At 41.1% G+C, this 23,098-nt stretch overlaps 1 protein-coding gene across 4 annotated transcripts in view; it reads right to left on the bottom strand.

Annotated features, from left to right (window-relative positions):
- COL18A1 (collagen type XVIII alpha 1 chain) overlaps nucleotides 1–23,098 on the bottom strand; it is a 1,701,455-nt gene that overhangs the window by 331,654 nt on the left and 1,346,703 nt on the right. For all 4 annotated transcript variants that reach the window (XM_044075903.1, XM_044075900.1, XM_044075901.1 and 1 more), the window contains one exon: nucleotides 16,161–16,196. In XM_044075903.1, the coding sequence (XP_043931838.1) occupies nucleotides 16,161–16,196 (36 nt within the window). The remainder of the gene's footprint in view (nucleotides 1–16,160; nucleotides 16,197–23,098) is intronic.

Below are 23,098 nucleotides of genomic sequence, written 5' to 3'. Positions count from 1 at the left end.
CTCCATGTAGGGAGCATTGCCCCTCATGCCTCACTTACTTATATATATATTATCTCCATGGTCACACAACCTCAGAGAAACTAAAAAACATCAGACAAAGTCAATCAGTGCTGAAGCAAAAACACAATCATCTAGAAATCGGGTCTATATTATATCATCGAACGCTGATTGATTGACCTAATTTAAGCGAATGCTTACAATCTCGAACTGTCAGATCAGCATTTTTTTTCCCAGGGAAAAAAATTGCTGATCCAGAAAACACATACACACAACACAAGCACACCAAACAAACAGAAATCCACACACATACACCTAAAATCTGATACCTAACCCTACACTAAACTATGCTCACACCACTAACTACCCACTTACCTTAACCCAAACCCTAACCCTAAGGTCCGTCACTATCGCACACTCACCTCACCCGCTCCCTAACCCTAACTCACTTAAATCCTCCCTAACCCTCATGTCCACTCAATCGCACACACACCTAACCTGAGCCCTAACCCTAACTCACCTAAATCACCCTAACACTCACATCCACACAGTTGCACACTTACCTGAATCTGACCGGTAACTTTCCACCATAACACTGAAAATACTGAAGCAACAGAAACGGACAACCGAATTCTTTCCCTAGGAAAAAATTTGAGTTTCTGCTGCTTCGATATTTTGCAGTTTTGTGAAAATAAGTTGGATCAATCCGCGTTCGCTTTTTTAAGCGTTCGAGGATATAATATAGACCCTAGAAATCAGGGGGTATAACATGATGCTGACCATTGCAGTCCACACATACTCTGCTAGATGCACTTCCATAATAATTCCTGGAGTTGCGAGCAGAAATGAGAGCTATGTGGAAGAAAGATACCCAGAGAGTTTCAATAGCAGTAGGAGCAACAGGCCTAATAAAAAGAATGTATAGTTGTATTGGGATGACAGTGCTTTCAATACATGTAACCCCATATGAATTACAGGAGGAGGCAATTCTGGGCACATTGCAGGTGCTGGGAAGAGCATTCTTGGCAAACATCAAAGACTGAAACGATACTAATTTCATGAACTTCAACTGTGTTTTCACTTAGGAATGGGGCCTATTCTTGTCACAGTATTAGAAACCCAAAAAACTTGGAGAAATTAAAGTGAGAGTATAAGTTTTCCCTTTTATATGGAAAACTTCCCTTCCTTTGTAAGAAAACATTTTGCCCTGTAACAGATTTTTAATCAGAAGTCTTAAACTGAAGACATTTATTAAAGTGAAAACAGAATAGCCCCAAGAATGATCCCTGTGGAGAGCTGCATGTCATGGCGGGAAGTGGGTATAGTACAGCTGTGTCCCACTTAACCATAATTGTAAATGTTTGAGTAGATCGGTTTTGTAATACTGATTTTTGGGTCTTCCTGCCTTGAAGAAGCCTGTGACAGGCCCAATTTCCAGAGTCGTTATATCAACCCTGGCCAACAGACGTTCAAAGACTGACATCAGGATGTCAAGGTATCAGAAGATCATCTGTCAATGCCATCTTCAGAACTTTATAAGCAGTGAACAAGCAGTCTGATACTTGAGGACCTCCCCAGTTGTCTGAACTTGATTGAAAAGGAGAAAAATCATAGGAGGCATAGAGGGGATTAGGTTCATAGGTAGGTACTAGGCTATTGGCCCTAGGGCCTATACAAGCCTAGCCAAAAAGGTACCCTGGCTTTCGCCACCCAAGAAAATTATTTTCCTGTGCCCCTGTCAAGCAGAACCACAGAAGTGACCTCCGGGGTGAATTTCCTATTACCCATCCAATCATCAAGATTTTTCTTGAAGAGTGCTAATGAGGAGCTCTGTTTGACATAGATAGGTAGTCTGTTCCAGAGTATGGGAAGTCTCTGGGACAGGAATCTATCCCTCCAGCATATTCTGTTTATTGTGGTGACAAGGTTTAGGTCTCTAGAGCATGTAGCTCAGAGGGATTGGGATTTCTTTAAGTGGAGCATGTCCAACAGCTCTGGGTTTGACATAGCTTTGTATGTTAGGCAGAGATTGCCTCTGAGTAGGCGATATGCGACGGAGTAAAGCTGGAGTTTTTTGAAACAGTCTGCATAAGGCATCTGTTTGAGGCCAGTAATCCTCTTTTTGAGGTATTTTTGCGGCCTTTCCAGTTGCTGTAGATGTCTTGTGAGATACATATCAAAAGGGGCGTTGTACTCTATAATGGGTCTAATGAGTGATGAGCAGAGGGGAACAATGACCTCTTTTTTTCTGGATGAGAAACCTTTTGTGATGAGGTGTGCCATGTAGAAGGATTTCCTGACCACTGTGGCAATGTGATTATCAAAGCAGAGACTACTGTCTACCTGTGACCCAAGGTCTCTTATAACACTTTCGATGTTAAGTAGACTACTGCCTATGTGGTAGTTCATGGGTACAGGGTTTTTACCAAAGGGGATGACAATGCACTTTTTGGCATTGAGCTTGAGACCATGTCTTTGACACTCGGCATTTGTCTCAGTGAGGCCCTTTTGTAGGATGTCCACATCATTAGGAGTTTTGATTATGGCTCCTAGTTTGCCTTCATCTGTGAATTTAGTTAGCCAAAGACCTTCTGTGTTAGCCTGTACTTCAGAGAAGTAGATACCAAACAGGAGAGGACCCACGACTGAACCCTGTGGTACTTCACTTGTCACTGGTCTAAAGTATGATTTGGAGTCTGTTACTTTCACAGTGTGGGTTTTGTCAGTAAACCAGTTGGCAACCCATCTTGTGACATAGGGATTTATACCTAGTTTAGTGAGTTTATCTATAATTCCAGAGTGGGGGATGGTGTCGAACGCCTTGGCGAGATCTAGATAGGCTGTGAGAACCACTTTACCCTCATCTATGGCTTTGGTGACTACTTCAAAGAAGTCTATCAGGTTTAGGAAACATGATCTGCCTTTTACAAACCCAAACTGTGTGGGGGTCCAGAGTTTGGAGATCTCCAATGTCTTTGTTTATGAGTTCCATGATGATACGTTCCATGGCCTTGCAGATGAGGCTCATCAGGCTAATAGGGCGGTAGTTCCTGGGATCTGCTGTGCCCCCCCCCCTTTGTGGAGTGGGATTAACTATCGCAGTGCGCCATTCAATGGGCACAAAGCCTGAGGTGAGGCTATGATTGAACATGGTACTTAGGTGGGGTGCCAGTTCATTCTGTAATTCATGCAGAAGGCAGCCTGGGATGTTGTCAGGTCCCATGGATGCTGTGTTCTTGGCTTTCGAGAGTGAGGTTTGTACCTGTGCAGCTGTGATTCCTGGAACTTTGCATTCTTCCGGTATAAAGATGGGCCCTTATGGGGTGAGAGGGTGGTAAAGTTAGAATTGAACCTATCTGCCAGGATGTTGGCAATATCAGTTGGTTCTGTATATTTAGTGTCATTGTGCTGTAACTCAGAGCAGATCTGAGTGCTGCCATTGAGATTCTTGACATAGCTATAGAATGCTGGGATGGGAATGGGATGATAGAGATAAGAGGATTATCTGTACAGAACTCCTCTATCCTTTGCAACCAGAAAGGGGGAGAAGATCTGTCAGCAGACAGAGGGCTTGGAGGGTGAGAGTATGTACTGCAACATTGACCTATTCAAACATCTACAATTATAGTAAGTGGGACAGAACTATACTATGTGCTTTGTACTCAGTGTTGCAGTACTGACATTTGGGAGGAGTCCCAAAGCAAAATAATTGGGTGGTGGTTCATCTGTTTGACCTTAAGAAATAAGATTTTGCAGGATGGCAGAAGCGAAACCTGCTTTAGCGATTCAAGTATTGTCTAGGTTATAGTGTAATTCCATGTGGCTGTCTTTAGGATGGCCTGGTTGGGAACTCCTCTGAGGCAAGCAGTGGTAGTTGCCTTATGCCTGGAAGAGTGGGCTTTAACATGCCCAGGTAAATCCTTTCCATGGTGTGAATAACAGAACTTAATGCAGTTCGTTATTCATTTAGAGATGGTTTGCTTGGAGACATGATTTCCCTGTTTACCCTCTTTGAATGCTTCCAGCAATTGCTGTGTTCTATTAGGGGCTTTCACTCTGTTTAGATAGTATCTGATCTGACTCTCCACATCCATGGTGTGAAGGACTTTCTCTGCCCTGTTCTGTGGATTTGGGTTGAAAACTGGCAGGTGAATAGTCTGGTTTAAATTTAGTAGAAATAGCACCTTGGGCATAAAGGTTGGGTTTGTTCTGAATGTGACTCTATCTCTGTGGAAGCCAGAACACATGAGGGCTTGCAACTGAGAAACTCTCCTAGCTGAAGTCACGGCTATGAAAAGGGTGGTCTTTCAGATGAGCATCTTTAGTGAGGGAGTGGCTGCAGGTTCAAAAGGAGGCAAAGTTATTTTTTTAAGACATAATTTAGATCTCACAGTGGAATGGGGTTCTTCTGTGTGGTCTCAAGTGAATCACCCCTTTTGGGGTATGAGAATGTAGGTGGAGCATTATTCAGGCAAGCAGAAATTGAAGATGTACGTACTTTAATGTTGGAATATGAAAGACCTAGTACAAAGATGCCTGACAAGTACTGAGAGACTGAGTTAATGTCTGCTTCAGTAAGATCAGAGTCATTGCTGTGGCACCAAGTTGAAAGTATTTTCTATTTTGCCAGGTATGACTTCCTTGTATTGGTCTTTTTTGCTTCCCTGAAAATAGGCAGCACCTCCTTGGGGTAAGAAGTCATCATAGTTGTCAAATCCCAACCTTCCAGGTGGTTAACCTGAGGGTGACTAGGTGAGGATTGAAGACAGACTCCTTGACTTGGCTAAGGAGATCTATCTCCAACAATAGGGTGCGCAATCTCCTGTCGATGAGTGTCAGAAGGAGAAAGAACTAGTGTTGTCTCTGCCAGAAGTGGGCCACTGTGATCATGCTGGGTCTGTCAGCCCTTATTTTTGTTAATACCCTGGGAATCAGGGACAAGGGCAGAAATACATTCAGGAAGCACTTTGTCTATGTGAAGGAGAATGCATGTATCTTACAAGCTTTGCTGTGTTGTGGAGCAGAACGTATATAGTTGTTTGTTGTGGAGAGGTGAACAGGTCTGTTGAGCAGATCCCCCACTGTATGGTCAGATCCAAGAAAGCCTCTCTTTTTAACATCTAATGTGGCACTGGGGTTTACAACATTGGGGTCTAAAAGGTCCCTGCTTACAGAATCTGCTAGGGTATTGCTCTGGCTTAAAATATAAAAGGCCATGAGGGTTAGTCCTATCTCTTAAGCCAGCATCAAAATTTCCTGGCAAGGCTGCACAGGGGGTAGGACAAAGTTCCCCCTTGTTTGTTTATGTACCACATAACTGTGGTATTGTCTGTTCAGATATACAGTGTCCCTGGGCTTAAGATTTGTTGAAAGATTTTAATAGCCAGGTAAATTGCAACTAACTCCTTTTACTTCATATACAACTTCTTTTGCTGTGAAGACCAAATGGTCAATACCTTCAGGGAACCTAAGTGAGCTCCTCAAGTTATGTCTGAGCTATCCACAGTGATAGTTTGTCTGCTTCTGGCAGAGAAAAGTTTGCTCCTGGGTACTTTTTATAGTATTCTTTCACCACAGGAGTTCTCTTTCAAGCAAGTAAGTTGAGGCAGTAGGATGTTAAGTGGTTGGGAGTGCTGTTTCAAGAATTTTTTTAGGAACCATTGAAGTTTTCTCATGTGTACCTTTGCAAATTGAATCATGAGGGTGTATGATGGCGTGTATCGTATCCTGGTATCCTTTTGAATTCTCCTGCAATGATGAGCTGCTTTGGAAGCTGACCAGTCAGGTAGACTGTCAAGAACACAATCTTGTCCTGTAGAAGAAAGTCTTTTTGTTGAACCAAGTCTATGATGTCTCCCAGGCAGAGGATACTTTTTGAGGGAGAGTTTGAGAGTTTTGGAGATTTCAGGTGAGACCTACTTTCTAAAAACACTCTACAGTGACTTTATTTGTAAGGCATTCACAGTCTCTGAAGTGGATCTTCCCAGAATAAGACAGTCATCGAAGTAGAAGTAAATACTGACTCCTAGATTTCTGCAATGTACTATCAGAGGAGCTAGGTATTTTGTACAAACTCTGGGAGCAGTAGATAGCCCAAATGGTAAAGCACAGAACTGGTAGTGGGAGCCTGTTGCTGCAAAATGTAGTTGCTTTCTGTGACTGTCTGGTGACATGAGGTAAGTATACTTTTATCCTTTAGGTCTATGGCAACCATGGATCCATCTTGGAAGATCATGGACAGTAACTTCTGCAATGTAAGCATTTTTAAATTTTGGGATGCTGAGAAACTTGTTTAGCTTTGAGAAGTCCACGATGGGTCTCTAAGTGCTCTGTTTTCTTGAGACTAGCAAAATCAGTGAGTAGAAGCCTATCCCATCTTCTTCTTGAAGGACAGGCTGAATGGATCCTTATTGAAGTAGCTTCTTGAGGACAGGTAGCAAGAGACTTTCATGCTCTTTTGGTGATTTTGGAATGTCCAAAAAAGGTGGAATTTCTCTGAAATGAATATAGCACTCCTTCTCAATAATGTTGAGGATCTATTGATTCCTGGTGATGGCTTTCCACTAGTTTAAGAAGGAGAATATCCCTGCTAGTGGTCTGGGAGGGACAAGAAGGGGTAAGGGAGGTAGGACTGGAACAGAGTCATAGTTGCTCTCAGTCCTGGGTGGGTTCCTTGGAAACCCTCCGCCCTTTGAGATTTGTCTTGTCTACTTGGGAAAGGTCAAGGTTTTGATGGATACTTCCAGCTGTACCGTGGAGATGGAGATAGGCAAAATTATTTTAACAGTTTTAATTTGCTTATCTTTTTTGTCCAGTTTCTTAAAAACTTGTTCGGCTGGTGGAACAAAAAGCCATTCCTTGTCCAAAAGGGCTTCTAGTAGTTCAGCCTTTACCTGATTTGACAGGGGCTGGGTCCTGAACTATGAATGTCTGCGGATGGCAGAACCTGTGGCACCTGCTCTGCAAGAAGCATCTAAGGCTTCATAACCACATTTTAAAGTGTGTCTAGACACTAGTAAAGCTTCTCGGGCTATCACCTGAATTTCCTTGGATAAGGTTCTATCCACAATAGAGTCCACCTTAGCTAGCATTTTGTCTTGAAGATACTCAAGGTACTTAAGCATTTGGAATTGACAATTCAAAGCTGTCATTTCCAGGGTGGCACAGGTGTAGGCTTTCTTCTCAAATCTGTCTAGTGATCTGTTTTCCCTGTCATTACTCAAGGGATGTCTTGTTGGCCCTCTAGGTACTCCTTTAGTATATTCAGTGGAGACAACAGAAGGAACAGACTCTGGATTTTTAAAGAGATGTTTATGAGTTTCCAATACTCTGTAAAACCTGCCTGGTTTCCTCAGAGCAGGGAGCAGAGAATCAGGGTGTAGAGATATGCTTTCAAAGACATCATCTAATGCAACATGCACTGGAAGAATAGCCAGTGGTCTTGCTGAAGGGAGATGTAGGACTTCCCTGCAGTGGGTCTGGGCCTGGGAGAACTGCTTATTCCTGAGGAGAAAGGTCGACTGGGTAGAGTGGACAACAGTGTGCCATCCGAGTCTGAGTCTTTGTAATTATAAGGTGGTAAGTGTCCAGAGTAAGACAATTTCTCCTCATCCTCAGAGTTACAGGAATCTTCTTCCTCCTGAAAAACTACCTCTCTTCCTTTTAGATAGAGAGGTCTTAGAGGTGGATGAAAAAGATAGGTATCTAAATTTCATGAAAGCCATAACCTCTTGTGAGATTTTAAGGAGGTCTTGGGCTTCAGTCTGCGTGAAAGTGATTTGAGATGGTGATGAAGCATATGATGTGATTTGCTTTGATTTGGTTTTTCATTTTACATGGGTGACTGATGGCTGTGGTCATCTGACTGTAACTTTAGTTGAGACTTTGGTAGTCAGGGAAGACAAGGAGCCTCCCTCGGTACACATGATGCAGATTTTGAAAGCTGAGGCCTGTGAAGCAATCTCAGCTCCATCCATCTTGTGAACCATGCTGTCCTCCTGAGGGGACAGACCAGAGGGTTCGGGCCCAGAATTCTCTGGATCAAGGGGCTGCAAAAGCACCTCACCTAGGTTGTCTGACTACTTTTTTGTCTTTTTTATTTTATTTTATTTATTTATTTATTTTTACTGACGATAGTGGACTCCAGAGTCTGCAGCGGCCCTGCAGCAGTCGTGGATTGTGACGTAACTGAGGAAGCCAAGGAAAATGACTCCATATGGGTGGCAAGTACCTCGGCCCTACATTTTAGTTTTCACATGGACTTTTGCACTGTCAGGACAGTCAGAGAAGTCATGCTGAGGCCCCAGAATAGACAAAACAAATGAAATTTATATGTGGGGTTTGCTTTCAACATTTCAAACAAATGTTTACTTTTATGCACATTAAATTAGTGGAGATATTTCCCCAATAAGGTGCTTTTCTGACTGGAAGGAGAAGAGGATCTCTGGAAACATGAGTCGAACGATGGACAGAGAGCATATTGAATGCGCATGACGTGCATCAGACTGCATCGCTACAAAGACCAAAGGTGGCGTTAGTGCAAGGGTGCAGCCAGGCATAGTCTTTGTACTCTAAACAGTACATTGTTTTCTCACGTCACTAAGAAACACTGTAGCTTTTTACAGCTATATTAAGTCTGCCACTATCTAAGGTAATGTCTCTAACAACAGGTACATATCTTACTTACAGAGAGGATTGCTGATCTAAAAATCAATACCTTTACTAGTTTTAGGGGGAGCCACTGAAAATTATATGTACATTTATTAACTGTTGAGGGCAAAATTTTGAAAGATGTGTCCATTTTTAAATGCCAGGTGGGCTGGGAGTCAGTAAAGGAATCTGTGAGTACAAAATGAAAATTTCTGGCTACACCCCTGTGCTAGCGGATGGTCTTTTTATACAGTGATGTCCAGACATTGGTCAATGGACATCCTTCGGATATGGATGATACAAAGACTCTGGAAATTGGGTTGGTCATGGGCTTCAGCATGGCAGGAAAGCCCAAAAATATGTACTGCTACATCCTACAACAAGCATACTGAGTTACCAACCTTAACACTCCTAAGTGTTATTAGTAAGACAGCTACTAAATCACTGAAAAACATTAGCACCAAGGTCACGAACATGCCTCAAAACATGCACACATCAAAAATCGGGGCAAAGGCTCTTTAAAAATAGATGCATCTGGTCAAAAATCTGGGTACATAATTAGTACAATATTTGAATACCTAATAATATAACTACTCTCACTTCCAGTAGGATTTTTATTTATTTAAAATTTGGTGACCAGAAAAGTCCGACTAGGACAGAGCTTATTTTCAGCGGAGGCCAGGGGAGAAACTCTCCAGACGCATGTCTTTGATATTGGAATACCACTCAGAAACACAAGTTTAAAAAAGTGGATATGCTTTCTTCTTTTGGGCTATTAAAATGTAACAACCACTACTAAAGAGCTAAAGAGTTATGAGCACTGACAGGAAGAAAATCACAGGCTCACAGTACAACCCAAGATAAAAACCTCTGTAGACCCAAATCTAACAGAGGTGTAACAAACTAGACAAGGGACTCTGACCAAATCTAGGCTTGTGTGTACAGTTTGATGTGTCACACCTGGAGTACACATTACACATCATCATCCACCACCTACATAATACCTTGGAATGTGTACTACCTTGGTTTATCAGTTGTAAGTCTATGTTTATGAACAATTTACTGTATCTGTATTTTCCAATTGTAATAAGTGCTTTTCAGTGGATTTCCCCAGCCATCAATCACAACAAAATAAGCACATTTTGTAATAGGATTAGCTTCTCTGTTCCAGTGGATTTTTTTCTGCTTTCACTGCATATTCATGCCACCAGCCTCTACCTTCAGTTTGTAGCCACTTTGCTTTATCATTGGCCATTCTTGAGTACAAAACCCAGCCTACAGTTATCATTCTGCAGTCATGACTATATCAGCTTAGCATGGCCTGAATTTTTGACCCATTTGGGTTCACAGCTATTCTTTTTCAGCTGTTCTGATTGAAAACTGAAATAAACAAAATGTGACGAGCAGCCAGTGTTTGTGTTCCTCATACCCAACATTCTGACAGCAATGTAACAGTAAATACAGCACAATATACCTGCAATGACTGCTACACTACTATTTAAAATGGAGTGAAGCATTTCAATACATTTTGTACTAAGAATTACATGAGGTAAATGACACAACAGGATAAAGTAGCAGTAAATTTGAGTTCCTACTAAGATTATCCATGAGGCCTTCTGCTAGGATGTCTAGCTTCAATCAACATCCCACAGATACATGGGGTTTAATTCCTGAACCTATAAAAGGTGTGTGTGTGTGTGTGTGTGTGTGTGTGTGTGTGTGTGTGTGTGTGTGTGTGTGTGTGTGTGTGTGTGTGTGTGTGTGTGTGTGTGTGTGTGTGTGTGATATGGTGCCTGGCATGCTGTTTCAGACTGGTTCCTTGCCTTACACCTGCTGCCTACCTAGACATGTTTCAGCTTCCCATGACCCTGAACAGGAAAAGGAGGTATTATTGCAATTTGAATGATGGAATGTGTTCTTCTTCACTTAATGTAGGAGTCATTGTTAACAAAAAGGACTTAGCCAAAGCACTAGTAGAACTGCTACTTCATAAGATGGCAAAGGAAACTGGTCCTACGTCTCAGCTGTCCATCATTTTTCAGGAATGTCTGGATTTTTGCATCTCATTTTTCGTGTATTCCTCAAAATCTGGGTTTTTTTCTGGGACATCAATGAGCACTAAAGTCATTTAATAATGACAGGCATTTGAGTTTCGGACTTCATATTCCTCAGAAAAAATTAATGCCAATATAAAACCTATTTCTATCAGTTTTCTAAGGTCATATGAGCAATATTTAAAATCTCTCCCTGATTGTGGGCTTTGCCCCCATTCCACCATTATTTTTGTCTTTTTCCAGAATTCTTGTACTTAGAGGCCCAGTGGTATGAAGATGCAGCAAAGAAACACTGCATGAACCATGCTTAATTTACCAAAGCATCAAAACACAGCAAGATCACAGTAAAAAAATGTGCGGAAAACAAAACCAGACAACTACTGCTGCTCTTTAAATGACAAATCAGGCAGGAAATGGTCAAGCCTCCTTGTTCAGTACAGACATGCCATGCAGGGTAGAAAGGCTTTACCTGAATACCATCCTCCTCTAGGGAAAGACCTGCACCATAGGAAGAAAGAAGCTCTAACAATTTTGAGGGGATAAGATTTCTGTTATTCTGCTCACCACATCACAGGAAAAAGAGAGGTAGGGAGAGAAAGAGAGAGAGAGGAAGAAAAATATCACTGCAGTGCACAACTGATGTTAGAGAAGCCATTTCAATTACTTTGCTATTTTTGAAAACCAGATACTGCAAATAAACTCCGAAAAACACTTAAAGGCAGTAACCACGTAGAAGAATAGCTGCCAACTCCGTAGTGAGTGCTAAAAAAGTTTATTCTGCCACAAATCCAAAAACACGTAAAACATGAACGCCTTTGTAAAAAATGTGCAAAAGACACAGCGTTTTCGTCTATTATTATGACTTCATCAGATGACCAGTGTATTAGCCAAATCAATTCATTTATATACTTTCATTTAATTAGCTATCCAATAAAAACTTCAGTTAGTTAATTAAATAAATAAATAATTAGTTAAAATCTTGGTACTGATATACCAAAAAGAAAACTACATCATCGCTCAATTTAAAACAAGGATTATTTTGACAGCTGGAAAAGTCATATATTTATGGTTATAATCCCTTGTCAAAATCAAAATTAAAATTGTACAACTTAAAATTAATATACACGAAACATTACCCATAAAATGTTATGTTAAAATCATTTGTTAAAAAACTGTTTAAATTATTTAAATTAATAAATCAGGGGCGCCCTCTGGTGGCCAAACTAAATTATTTCACCTTATTGCTATAGTTTGGCTGCTCTTAATTTTAGCAATGGTAGAATAGATATATTATCATTCAAGCCTGGATATTTATCGTCATTCAATGTCAGTTGCCACCATAGTTCTCTATATTCTATTTTATCCTCCCAGGGTCCACCCCTCATATCACATTTAATTTGTTCAATTACTAAAAATGTATATTTGTATTCAGCACATATCTTACTATGTTTATGTAGGGCGTTGCTTTCCTTTTTTGTCAATATGTCATACGTGTGCTCATAGATCCTTCTTTTTAATACTCTTTCCGTCTTACCAATATAGAATATATACTTTGCTATTTTTGTAACAAGCAACGATGGCTTATTTCCTCAGCCACTCATTTCTTTGTTTAACTCTGGACAACTTAATGCTTTAAAGTGTTCCTTCACAGTGTCTTAATAATGCTGCATGTGATTACTTAACTGCCATGATGCATTCCCCCAAGAATGGATTCTTAATAAAAAGCTTTGCAGGCTTTTTATTAAGGTTATGCTCACATAAATGCACTTTATCCTTCAGCGACATCACCACGAGGATAGAGTAGGAATAACATCACCATAAGGATAGAGTCGGAATACCACCTCAAACAATCTAGGATACTCCCTTCTCATCAAACTCTTTAACTATAGTTATAAGAGCACTTACTCTATCATTAGTCTACATCTGGAAGAGGTAAACCCAACAAACTAAAGCTAGTGATATGGTGACTAGATTACTACATTCAGGTGTACTTTAAAGAGGAGCTAATTGTTGTTCAGACACAGTAGCCCATACAGGTTCATATGTATATACTAGGCTAATGACCACTGGGGCTTTTATAAGCTTAGTCATGCAACCCAAATGTTTTCCATAAGTTATAGTGCCTCAGAAGTTATTTTAAGAGGTATTATGTTACATTTTTAATGGCTGCCTCTCTCCATGAGAGTCATAGGTGTCAGCTCAGGAGTGAATTTCTGACTTCCCAACCCTGGTCGAGGTTGTGCTTAAATAGGGTTAGGGAAAGAACTTCATGCTGGCAATACAAGGTAAAGTGTAAGTCATTACAAATTAGGATAATCCAAAAATTGTTCTGTTTCACTATTTGGTAACCCCATGGGTAATTCATAGGGTTTGTAAGCATAAGTTACAATACTGAATTTGGGCATGCTGTTGTGCTTCCTCAATATGGGGATCTGGGCAGTATAGGCAGCAGGAAACATATGAGGTTGGGGTACCCAGTGCAATACATAATCTAGGTACATGGGATACCAAATAGAAAGTTAGTATCTGTAAATATGTCACATAAAATTCTGCCTGGTGCTGGCAAGCTGTGCACAGGTAAAACTTCACAGTTCAGGACCCATTCAGAGATTCTTTCGAAGTAAGAACCAGCATTCCATCTCAGTTAGCACTTTTTTCCTGAAACCAACAAGAACCACACTTAAAACACCTGGGTTATCATGCAGGCAAAAACAGAACCTTTTCTGTTCATCAAACTGCAACCAGCCATTTATAATAGTAAACTGTGCTGATTATAACTACAGCATGGGGATGACACAAATATGGGAAGGAACTATAAAACTATAAAAAAGACCTAGTAAGGAAAATTAGAAGTGTTAGCAAGTGGGATGTAAGGGCTTGGACATGGGGGTGGTAGCTGAATGAAATGTTAGAATTTGAGGCTGCAGTTATAAATCAAGTAAGCACGCAATTTAAATAGTAAAGGATGAGAAGGTAACTTTCTCTAGGTATGAAATCATATCTCTCAACTGATCGGAATTTCACAGAATGTTCAGAATTTTTACTTCACATTTTTGGTCTGTTCCTCATATGTTTTCTTTTTTCTGGAAGATCGCCGACGATAAAAGTCAATAAATAATGACAGACACCTGAGTTTCTTAATATCCTTCAGAAATTTCATGCTAATGCAAACCATGTTTTTCTGGATACTTTCCAGGTTTATAAAAGCAATATTTAAAATCTGCCAATGATTCTGGGCATCTGTCCCCTATTATTTCTGGCTTTGTTCAGAAGACTAGCACTAAGATGTTGAGAGGTATGTAATAAAATGAACTGAACTTCATTATTAGACACAGCTTTTCACAAATGCTAAAAAGTAATATGTGGTGATAACATCAGGATAACAATATATAACACTTTGGTGTTCAAAGCCTCAATGAAGCGTTAAAGGAAAGTACAAAGATTTTATTTATTTTATTTTACATTTGTTTACTGGGAAAGTCCGACTGAATATATGTCCATTTTCAGCAGAGGTCCGTGGAGAAAAGCTCCAGAAAGTAGAGTACAAACACATTAGGAAGAATAGAAACATTTAGGGATAAGTATAATATGCAGTTTTCAGTAGGGTTACAAACATAGATAAAACATAGTAGACAACATCAAAATCATGCGGCTTCAATTTCAGACAATAATACACGCAGTTATGGGCTAAGTCCCTTCAAGAATTCATATATTAGAGTATATGATTGAAATGCTTAGGGAGAGTTTGCAGGAGGTGGTGATTAGTCGGGATTAAGCATGGACAATGCCAATGCTGCTGGAATTGTAGTTTGAGGCTTTTTTTTTTAACTGGGTTAAGGAGGATTGGTGAGTAAGTTTGGCAGGTAGCATATTCCAAGTTTTGCTTACTTAGTTGGCGAACAGAGAGTCCCCAGCCACATTTATGCTCTTAGTACCAGCAGTTTGTCAACAGAGTGTAGTGACCTTAGGCTGCTGTATGGTTTGATGGTCTTATTTAGTGCTGGCGTTTTTTCAGGTTGATATAGTATTTTGTGGGTTATTATAAGTCGGTTGTATAGGAGAAGACTGGGGCACTCCAGCCATTCTAGTTGAGTTAGGTTGATACAATGGTGGGTCCTAGAGGTAGCACCTGTACCAAATCTAGCAATATGGTTGTAACAACTAGCAATTTTGGTAAGGGTGGCTTGGTTCAGGTTAGTGAGGAGGGGGGAGGCAAAGAAGAGGGTAGATAGTAGGTGGGACCGAGCGATAGTGGTTCTTGCAAAAGGAGTGAGGAAGGTTTTGATCCTGTATAGGGAGCCCAGTTTTTTGTTGACAGATTTGATGGTTTGATTGACACCTCACTTTGGTGCTGGACTTTTTGTTTTTTTCCTTGCTTTGGTTCAGTCTGTGCACCTGGCCTCGCCTGCGTGGTTGGGGTATGTGTTTGATTGACATGGATATCATATTTTAGGGCGTTATCGACTGTGATGCCCAGGAGTTTTGTGTGAGTATCTGGGGATATTATTGTGCCATTGTTGGAACTTACAGTAAAGAATGGTGAGGAGGATTTGCACGTGGGATATAACAGTGTCATTGTTGGAACTTTTAGTAAAGAATGGTGAGGAGGATTTGCACGTGGGATATAATAGTGCCATTGTTGAAACTTTTAGTAAAGAATGGTGAGGAGGATTTGCACGTGGGATATAATAGTGCCATTGTTGGAACTTTTAGTAAAGAATGGTGAGGAGGATTTGCACGTGGGATATAATAGTGCCATTGTTGGAACTTTTAGTAAAGAATGGTGAGGAGGATTTGCACGTGGGATATAATAGTGCCATTGTTGGAACTTTTAGTAAAGAATGGTGAGAAGGATTTGCACGTGGGATATAATAGTGCCATTGTTGGAACTTTTAGTAAAGAATGGTGAAGAGGATTTGCAAGTGGGGGAAAAGATTGCTATGTCAAACCAGTCTTTGGTAAACAAGCATTAAGTAACCTCTTAACACACTTGCTTCCCACAAACCTTTAGTTACCTGCTGTTAAACAAATAGTAATTATACAAATAATTAGTATAGTTCTTAGTTGTCTAAAGGATGAAATGATGATGATTTTAAACAGATTTCCATCATAGACCACTAAATAGAAACTGCATGACTTGAAAGGGAGGTATCAAATAAACCGACAAAGCTCCATGATTCATACAACCGTTTCTGCTAGAAGTTCTTTTGTATTGATCACTAGTGCACTACTGAAATACAACATTTTGTTTTGCTGTGTAATTTGTCATACAGATGACACATTTTCTTCATTTCCAAATCTGCTTGATACAATCAGATTTAAATAATTTTTACTAAAGCATCTGAGCAAGGTACAAATTAATCACTGTAATAACTACTTACTTTAGCATACATCTATAACTGACATAATAACATCTTGCTATTAAAATTAAACTTTGTCGGAAGTCTCGCTATGACATACCTTCATTCCTACAGATCCTGGAAGTCCTAGGTCACCCTGGAATGGAAGAACAGATTAATCAGACAAAAACAAAGTAGTTTAGCATGCTTTCTTCTGTCTCTACAGTACACATATGCAAACAAATATATACAGTATAGGTCTTATGTGCATCTTTGTGTGTGTGTGTGTGTGTGTGTGTGTGTGTGTGTGTGTGTGTGTGTGTGTGTGTGTGTGTGTGTGTGTGTGTGTGTGTATATATATATATATATATATATATATATATATATATATATATATATATGGGTCTACTTCATTTCACCTAACTTCCAATTCACTGACTTTCATTTCACTGACCCCATTTCACTGAAATTTCATTTGACTGACACTTCATTTCACTGACAGTTCATTTGACTGACAAGTATTATTAGCAAGAAAATGGAATATGCCCCCTTCCCCACTGTAATGCGACCCTGGAGTTAGAATATATAGTTGGGGGTGTGGGGGGCACAGCCCCCACATCGGCGCGTGTCGGGGGGCGCAGCCCCCAACTTCATTTCATATGATATTGTTAAGTTTTGATATAATATTGCTTAGTAAAAGAAAAGTAAGTGGGGGGCTTCACCCCCCACCCCCCCCCAACTATACCCCCCCCAACTATATATTCTAACTCCAGGGTCGCACTACAGTGGGGAAGGGGGCATATTCCATTTTCTTGCTAATAATACTTGTCAGTCAAATGAACTGTCAGTGAAATGAAGTGCCAGTGAAATGAAATTTCAGTCATTTGGTCTCAGTCAAATGGGAGTCAGTGAATTGGAAGTTAGGTGAAATGAAGTAGACCCATATATATATATATATATATATATATATATATGTGTGTGTGTGTGTGTGTGTGTGTATTTATTTAATTATTACATTTGTTAACCGGGTATGTCCAACTGGGCCAGGGGCCCGTTTTCAGCAGAAACCCGGGGAGAAAAGCTCCACAGTAGTACAACACAACAAAACAAGCAATAATAAAGTACAAGCAATAGTATAATGCAATCATAGTACAATAACAAGCAATAAAACAATATAAGAATTAGTACAATGCAAGTACTGGGTATTTTTGTATGCTAAAACAAATTAAGATAAGGAGGATAACATTTCTGATGAGAAAAGTAGTAGAAGTGGGAAAATAATTAACCTGGAGAGTGGCAGAAGCACAGCCAATGACTGGTACGGTGTTGCTTTAGAAGAGATTTGAACTGATTGTGAATAGGTTTTTTTGCTATGGTCTCTGGAAGGGTGTTTCAGTGTTTGGCTAATCAGTGGGACTAGAGGGAGTTGCCATGATAGTTGTGGGAGTTGGGTACCATTAGTAAAAGTTTGTTGGAAGATCTGAGAGAACTAAGGTTAGTACTATGTTGAACTAATTGGGAGATGGCAGGGCATTTGCTGGGATGGTGGATTATTTTGTGTGCTAAGGTTAGTTGATTAAATGATAAAGGGTTGGGGCGCTCTAGCCAGTTTAATTGAGAAAGAGCTGAACAGTGGTGAGATCTGTGTGGAAGATTAGTGGCAAATTTAGCGATCTTACTGTAACGTGATTCTAGGTTGTTGAGGTCCGATTTTTAAAGGCTTATGAATGTGACAGAGCCATAGAGGAGGGTGGATAGAAGGTGTATACAAGCAGTGGCTAGCCTGGTGTTGGCAGTTAGGTATGTTTGGGCCTGTAGAGGGTGCCTAGTTTGATGTGGACTTTTTTGATAGTTTGGGCAAAATGAATATCAAATTTGAGTTTATTATCTGTGACAACACCTAAAAGTTTAGTATGGTTTGTGGGGACTATTTTGGTTCCATCTGTGGAGAGGATTGCGAGAGGGAGCTGGGAAGGTTTGGGCTTTCTGTTACTGAAAACTATAATCTTAGTTTTATTGGGATTCAAAATGAATTGGTGTTGAGAGAGGTAAGCTTCAATGTCCTGAAGAGAAGATTGCATTTTTAGTTGGAGTTCTTGGGGTGAGGAGGCAGTGCAGATGAGTGTAGCTTTGTCAGCATACTGTACTATGGAGGCTAGCTGAACACGCTGCACTAAGGCTGTTTGTGAATATGATAAAGAGAAGGGGACCAAGAGTAGAACCTTGGGGTACACACACGGAAATTAAAAATAGGGGGGGGGGAGTTTTCCCACTGTGTAGCCTGTTGTCAATTAGAAAGATAGCTATGGAACCAAGTTAGTGATGATAGACTAAGGCCATAGGAAGAAAGTTTATTAAGTAGTAGCTGGTGGGATATTGTGTTGAATGCTTTGGACATATCAAGAAAGACGGAAAAGACAAGCTGGCCTTTGTTCATGAGATGATGTACAGTATTAGTGAATGTTAGTAGGCCAGTGCCGGTACTATGTTTAGGTTTGAAGCCATGCTGAAAGCTGGAAAGGAGGTTATTAATAAGGAAGTAGTTAATGGGTTAGTTATGGATGCATTTTTCCAAGATTTTAGCAAGGGGGAAATAATGGCTATGGTACAATAGTTAGTTCTTTGGAAGTTCCAACTTTGTAGAGGGGTATAGTGTGAGATATTTTTCACAGAAGTGGAACATATTGCTCTTTAATAGAGGGATTAATCAAGATCGAAATGGGAAAGGCAACTGAAGGAGCGGCAAGTTTCAGAAATTCATTAGGGAGTTTATCTGCAGCTGTGCAGCATGGTTTAAGTTTGGTTAGGAGAGTCTTTACATAATTAGTTTGCATAGGCGAGAAGGAGAAGGGCTGTGATTGTCTGCTGCAGGGGTGGGGACAGAAAGTGGCTGGGTTGGTTGGTTGTCTAGTAGGGAGATGATGGTGTTGATGAAGTGGGAGTTGAATTGAGTTGAAATAGGGTCAGATTGTTTGAGATAACTGGAGGAGGGATTGAGGTTTGCTTGGGTTGTGGTGGAGCTGGTTGATGGAGTGCCAGATGTTTTGGGGGTTACTTTGGTTTTTCTGTTGACAGGATAGGAAGCATGTTTGCTTGTCTTTTTTTATTTATTTCTTTGTTAAGTTTCTTAGTTGTTGGTAAGTAAGGTGGTCAGATTTGCCTTTGGGTGCATGGTAAGCTGACCAAGCTTTATCTCTATGCTTCATTAGTAGTTTGGTGTCTTTGGTAAGCCATGAGAGGGGCTTAGTTTTAGTGCACATTTTTCTAGTGGGGGCAAGATTATTAAGAATAGTAAGGAAGGTTTCATTGAAATACTGAGTGATGCCCGTGCCCTGGCCCAGCAATCAAGGAGCCTCAATCCTCACCACTAACACCAGAGTCTCATATATGAAGAAAGGATAAGAAATACACACAGTAAAGGGCAATTTCCATTAAGAGCACACAGAGATCACAGTCAGTCTGGGGCTGGTCGCTCCCTTGCTTTCCAGGTCCCCAATAAGACTCCCCACTGGCACAGCTATAAGGTCCAGATCTCAGCCTAGCTGGGCAAGCTAAAACCTCCAGCACCCTCTCTGTCCAGCCAATGCTTCATGTCCCTGCACAACTAGCTGACACACACACACTTTGAGATAAGAGTTTATACAACCACACAGACACTCCTGGAAAAGGCTGGCACAGGTTCTCCAGCTGTGCCCCTATTATCCAGACTATACGGTAGTACCACCTGCCACCACCCAGCTAATATTTACCAGCTACTCAAAGGCCCATAAAAGGGTGTCCAATTATTACTGTACAATATTATTATCCAATTGGTAAGTGTGACTAAACAGTCAAGGCTTATTTGGAGTGACTTGGACAGTAAACACTATAAATATGCAATGTACTCTACAGCTTAAAGTATCTCTAGATGAAACAGCCACAGTTGAAAGGTTTTAAAAATTTAATAATAAATAATAAAAACACAAGACAATAAGTCTTACTACACAGTGCTTTTCAAGAGTTCAGAGATCACAGAGAAATACTTAAAATAATTCAGTAGTACAGTTCTGACATCACAGAAAACACTTAGTCTAATCTTTCTAGTTTCTAGCTATTTCTAAGAGAAAACACAAGTCTAAGATAACTTACATATGAGCAAGACAGTGCTATGAGTTGGATGGTCAAGACAAAAAATGCTTAATAATCTCTGGTTCTCTCTGTTAAAAGTGAAATTGCAGTTTTGATTCACATTACATCATTTTTCACACTTTCCTGGGGTTCCCAGGCTACACATTACATCATTCTTCACACTTCCCTGTGTTACCAGGCTAACAGAACTACATTTACATTCTTAACATCTCCTTTTGTTATCTTGCAACTGGTCAGGAAGCAGAGCAATAAAAATACATTTGCATGTTTAAATCTAGCAATTTAACTCTTGGTTAAAACAATAGCAAGAATTCCTTCATCTAGTCTCTTTGGTACCACTGTCTACATCAAAGGGTCACCACATGCTTTACTTTGGTCAGTAGAGTGCACTGTTGTCACATTTATTTCCAGTTCCACATGTAACATTATTTCTTTACATTTAAGACAACAAGCCTGTAGTTTACATTCATAGTTACAGATGACAGAATTATCTGTAAAATTCTATCTGGCTAGGCTGGTAGCCTTCACCCCCCCCATGGAGAACTCAAGCTAGTTTTTCAAGTGACTCTTGAGAAACGCTGCTTGAGGGAGTTAGGCATATCTGAGTATACCTTACCCCATTCCCTGTCTTGAGAGCCCCATCTGTATTGGCATTGCTACTCCCACTGCGGTGCTGCACTGACATATCATATGCTTGCAAACCCAAGCTCCATCTTAACAACTTGGCATTTTGCTGGCTGGCTCTGTTAAACCATGTTAGGGGGTTGTGATCTGTCATAACAGTGAATTTTCTTCCATACAGATAAGACTGAAGTTTCTGCAGTGCCCACACTATGGCTAGACATTCCTTTTCTACAGCTGCATAGCATTCCTCCCTGGGTTGGAGCCTATGACTGAAATAAAACAGTGGGTGCTCTTCTCCCTCTGAAGAAATCAGGCTAAGTACAGCCCCCACCCCATGGCTGGAAGCATCCACCTGCACAACAAATTATTTGCTGTAATCTGGACTGGCTAACACAGGGGGTCCTCCCATAGCTTCTTTAAGCTTCTGGAATGCCTGCTCAATACTGGGGTCCACACTACCTTATCTGGCCTGTTCTTCCTTGTCAGGTCTGGGAGGGGAGCAGCTATGGTACTATAACTGGGGACGAACTTTCTGTAGTACCCTGCTGTCCCTAAAAATGCTCTCACTTGCTTTTTAGTAACAGGTGCAGGCTATGCCTGAATGGCTTCCACTTTGGCAGGTTCTGGCCTTATCTTGTCACTCCCCACTCTATGTCCTAGGTAGGAGACCTCCGTCATACCCACTTGACATTTGCTCAGCTTAATGGTCAACCTTGCCCTCTATAGTCTGTCCAGCACCTCGTTGCCATGCTGAAGGTGCTCTGGCCAGGAATGGCTGTAAATGGCAGTATCATCTAGGTAAGCAAGGGCAAACCCTCCTTCTCCTGCTAGGATACAATCTACCAGCCTTTGGAAAGTCGCTGGGGCATTCGTCATCCCAAAGGGCATCTTTGTGAACTCATACAAGCCAAAAAGAGTCACAAAGGCTGACTTCTCAATAGCACTAGGAGTCAAGGGCATCTGCCAGTAACCCTTAGTAAGATCAATGGTTGTAAGATACTTAGCCCCACCCAGCTGATATAGGGCCTCATCTGTCCTAGGCATGGGGTAAGCATCTGACTTTGTGTGACTATTTAATTTCCTGTAGTCCACACAGAACCTAGTGCTGCCATTTTTCTTTGGCACCAGCACCACTGGGGAAGCCCAAGGGACTGTTGGACTCTTGAATCACCCCTAGCAGCAACATCTCCTGTACCTCCTCCCTCAGAGTCTGTTTGACTCTCTCAGGCACTCTATAAGAGGCCTGCCTAATAGGCCTTTGGGGTCCTGTATCCACCTAGTGCTGCCCCAGGTGGATGCACCCTGGTTTCTCAGTGAACATGTCCCCAAATTCCTGCAACACTGCTCGGATTTCTCGAACCTGGGTAGGAGATAGCTGCTGGGACATTGCAACCCCTTCCACTGAGGTGTCAGCCTGAAACTCACTGAGGAGATCAGTCCTCAGACCTCCCTCAGACTCCTCCTGCAATCTACTGCAAAGGCCAAGCACAAGGGTGTTCCTATCATGGTAAGGTTTCATCATGTTAACATGGTACAATTTGTGCCCCTGCCTTCTGCCTAGCAGTTCCACCATGTAAATAACATCACTTACCTTTCTTACCACCTTGTAGGGTCCCTCCCAAGCTGCTTGCAGCTTGTTGTGTCTGACAGGAATGAGAACCATTACCTGCTGCCGCACAGCATACTCTCTAGCCCGAGCATTCCTGTCATACCACACCCTTTTCCATTGTTGGGCATCTGCCAGGTTCTCCCGGGCCAAGCCCATGAGTTCCCTGAGCCTTGTCCTGAGGTTTAGAATGTATGCCACAACAGACTCCTTGTGAGACTTGCACTCACATTCTCACTCATCTTGAATTAAATCTAGAGGTCCCCACACCCAATGCCCATACAGCAACTCAAAGGGTGAAAAACCTGTGGATTCCTGGGGAACCTCTCTGTAAGCAAACAACAGATGGGGCAACTATTTGTCCCACTCCCTCTTAATCTGATCTGCAAATGCCCGTAGCATGGACTTGATTGTAGAGTTTAACCTCTCAACAAGACCATTAGTATGGGGATGATAGGGGGTGGTCTTCATGTGCTTCACCCCACAGGACTTCCATAGACAAGCCAGCAGGTCTGACATGAAAATGGCACCTCTGACAGTCAGATTTCTTTTGGGAAACCTACCCTACTGAAAATCTCTAACACCGCATTTGCCACCTTCTCTGCCTCAATTCAGGACAAAGCCACTGCCTCAGGGTATCATGTAGCATAATCCACTACCACTAGGATATACTTTCTCCCTGTGGAACATGGGGTACTCAG

The sequence above is a fragment of the Protopterus annectens genome, chromosome 6.part1, assembly GCF_019279795.1.
Source record: "Protopterus annectens isolate FY-2018-M chromosome 6.part1, PAN1.0, whole genome shotgun sequence".
NCBI classification, from domain to species: Eukaryota; Metazoa; Chordata; order Ceratodontiformes; family Protopteridae; genus Protopterus; species Protopterus annectens.
Note: the sequence above shows the minus strand (reverse complement) of the source record. Positions and strands in the feature narration are given on the sequence as shown.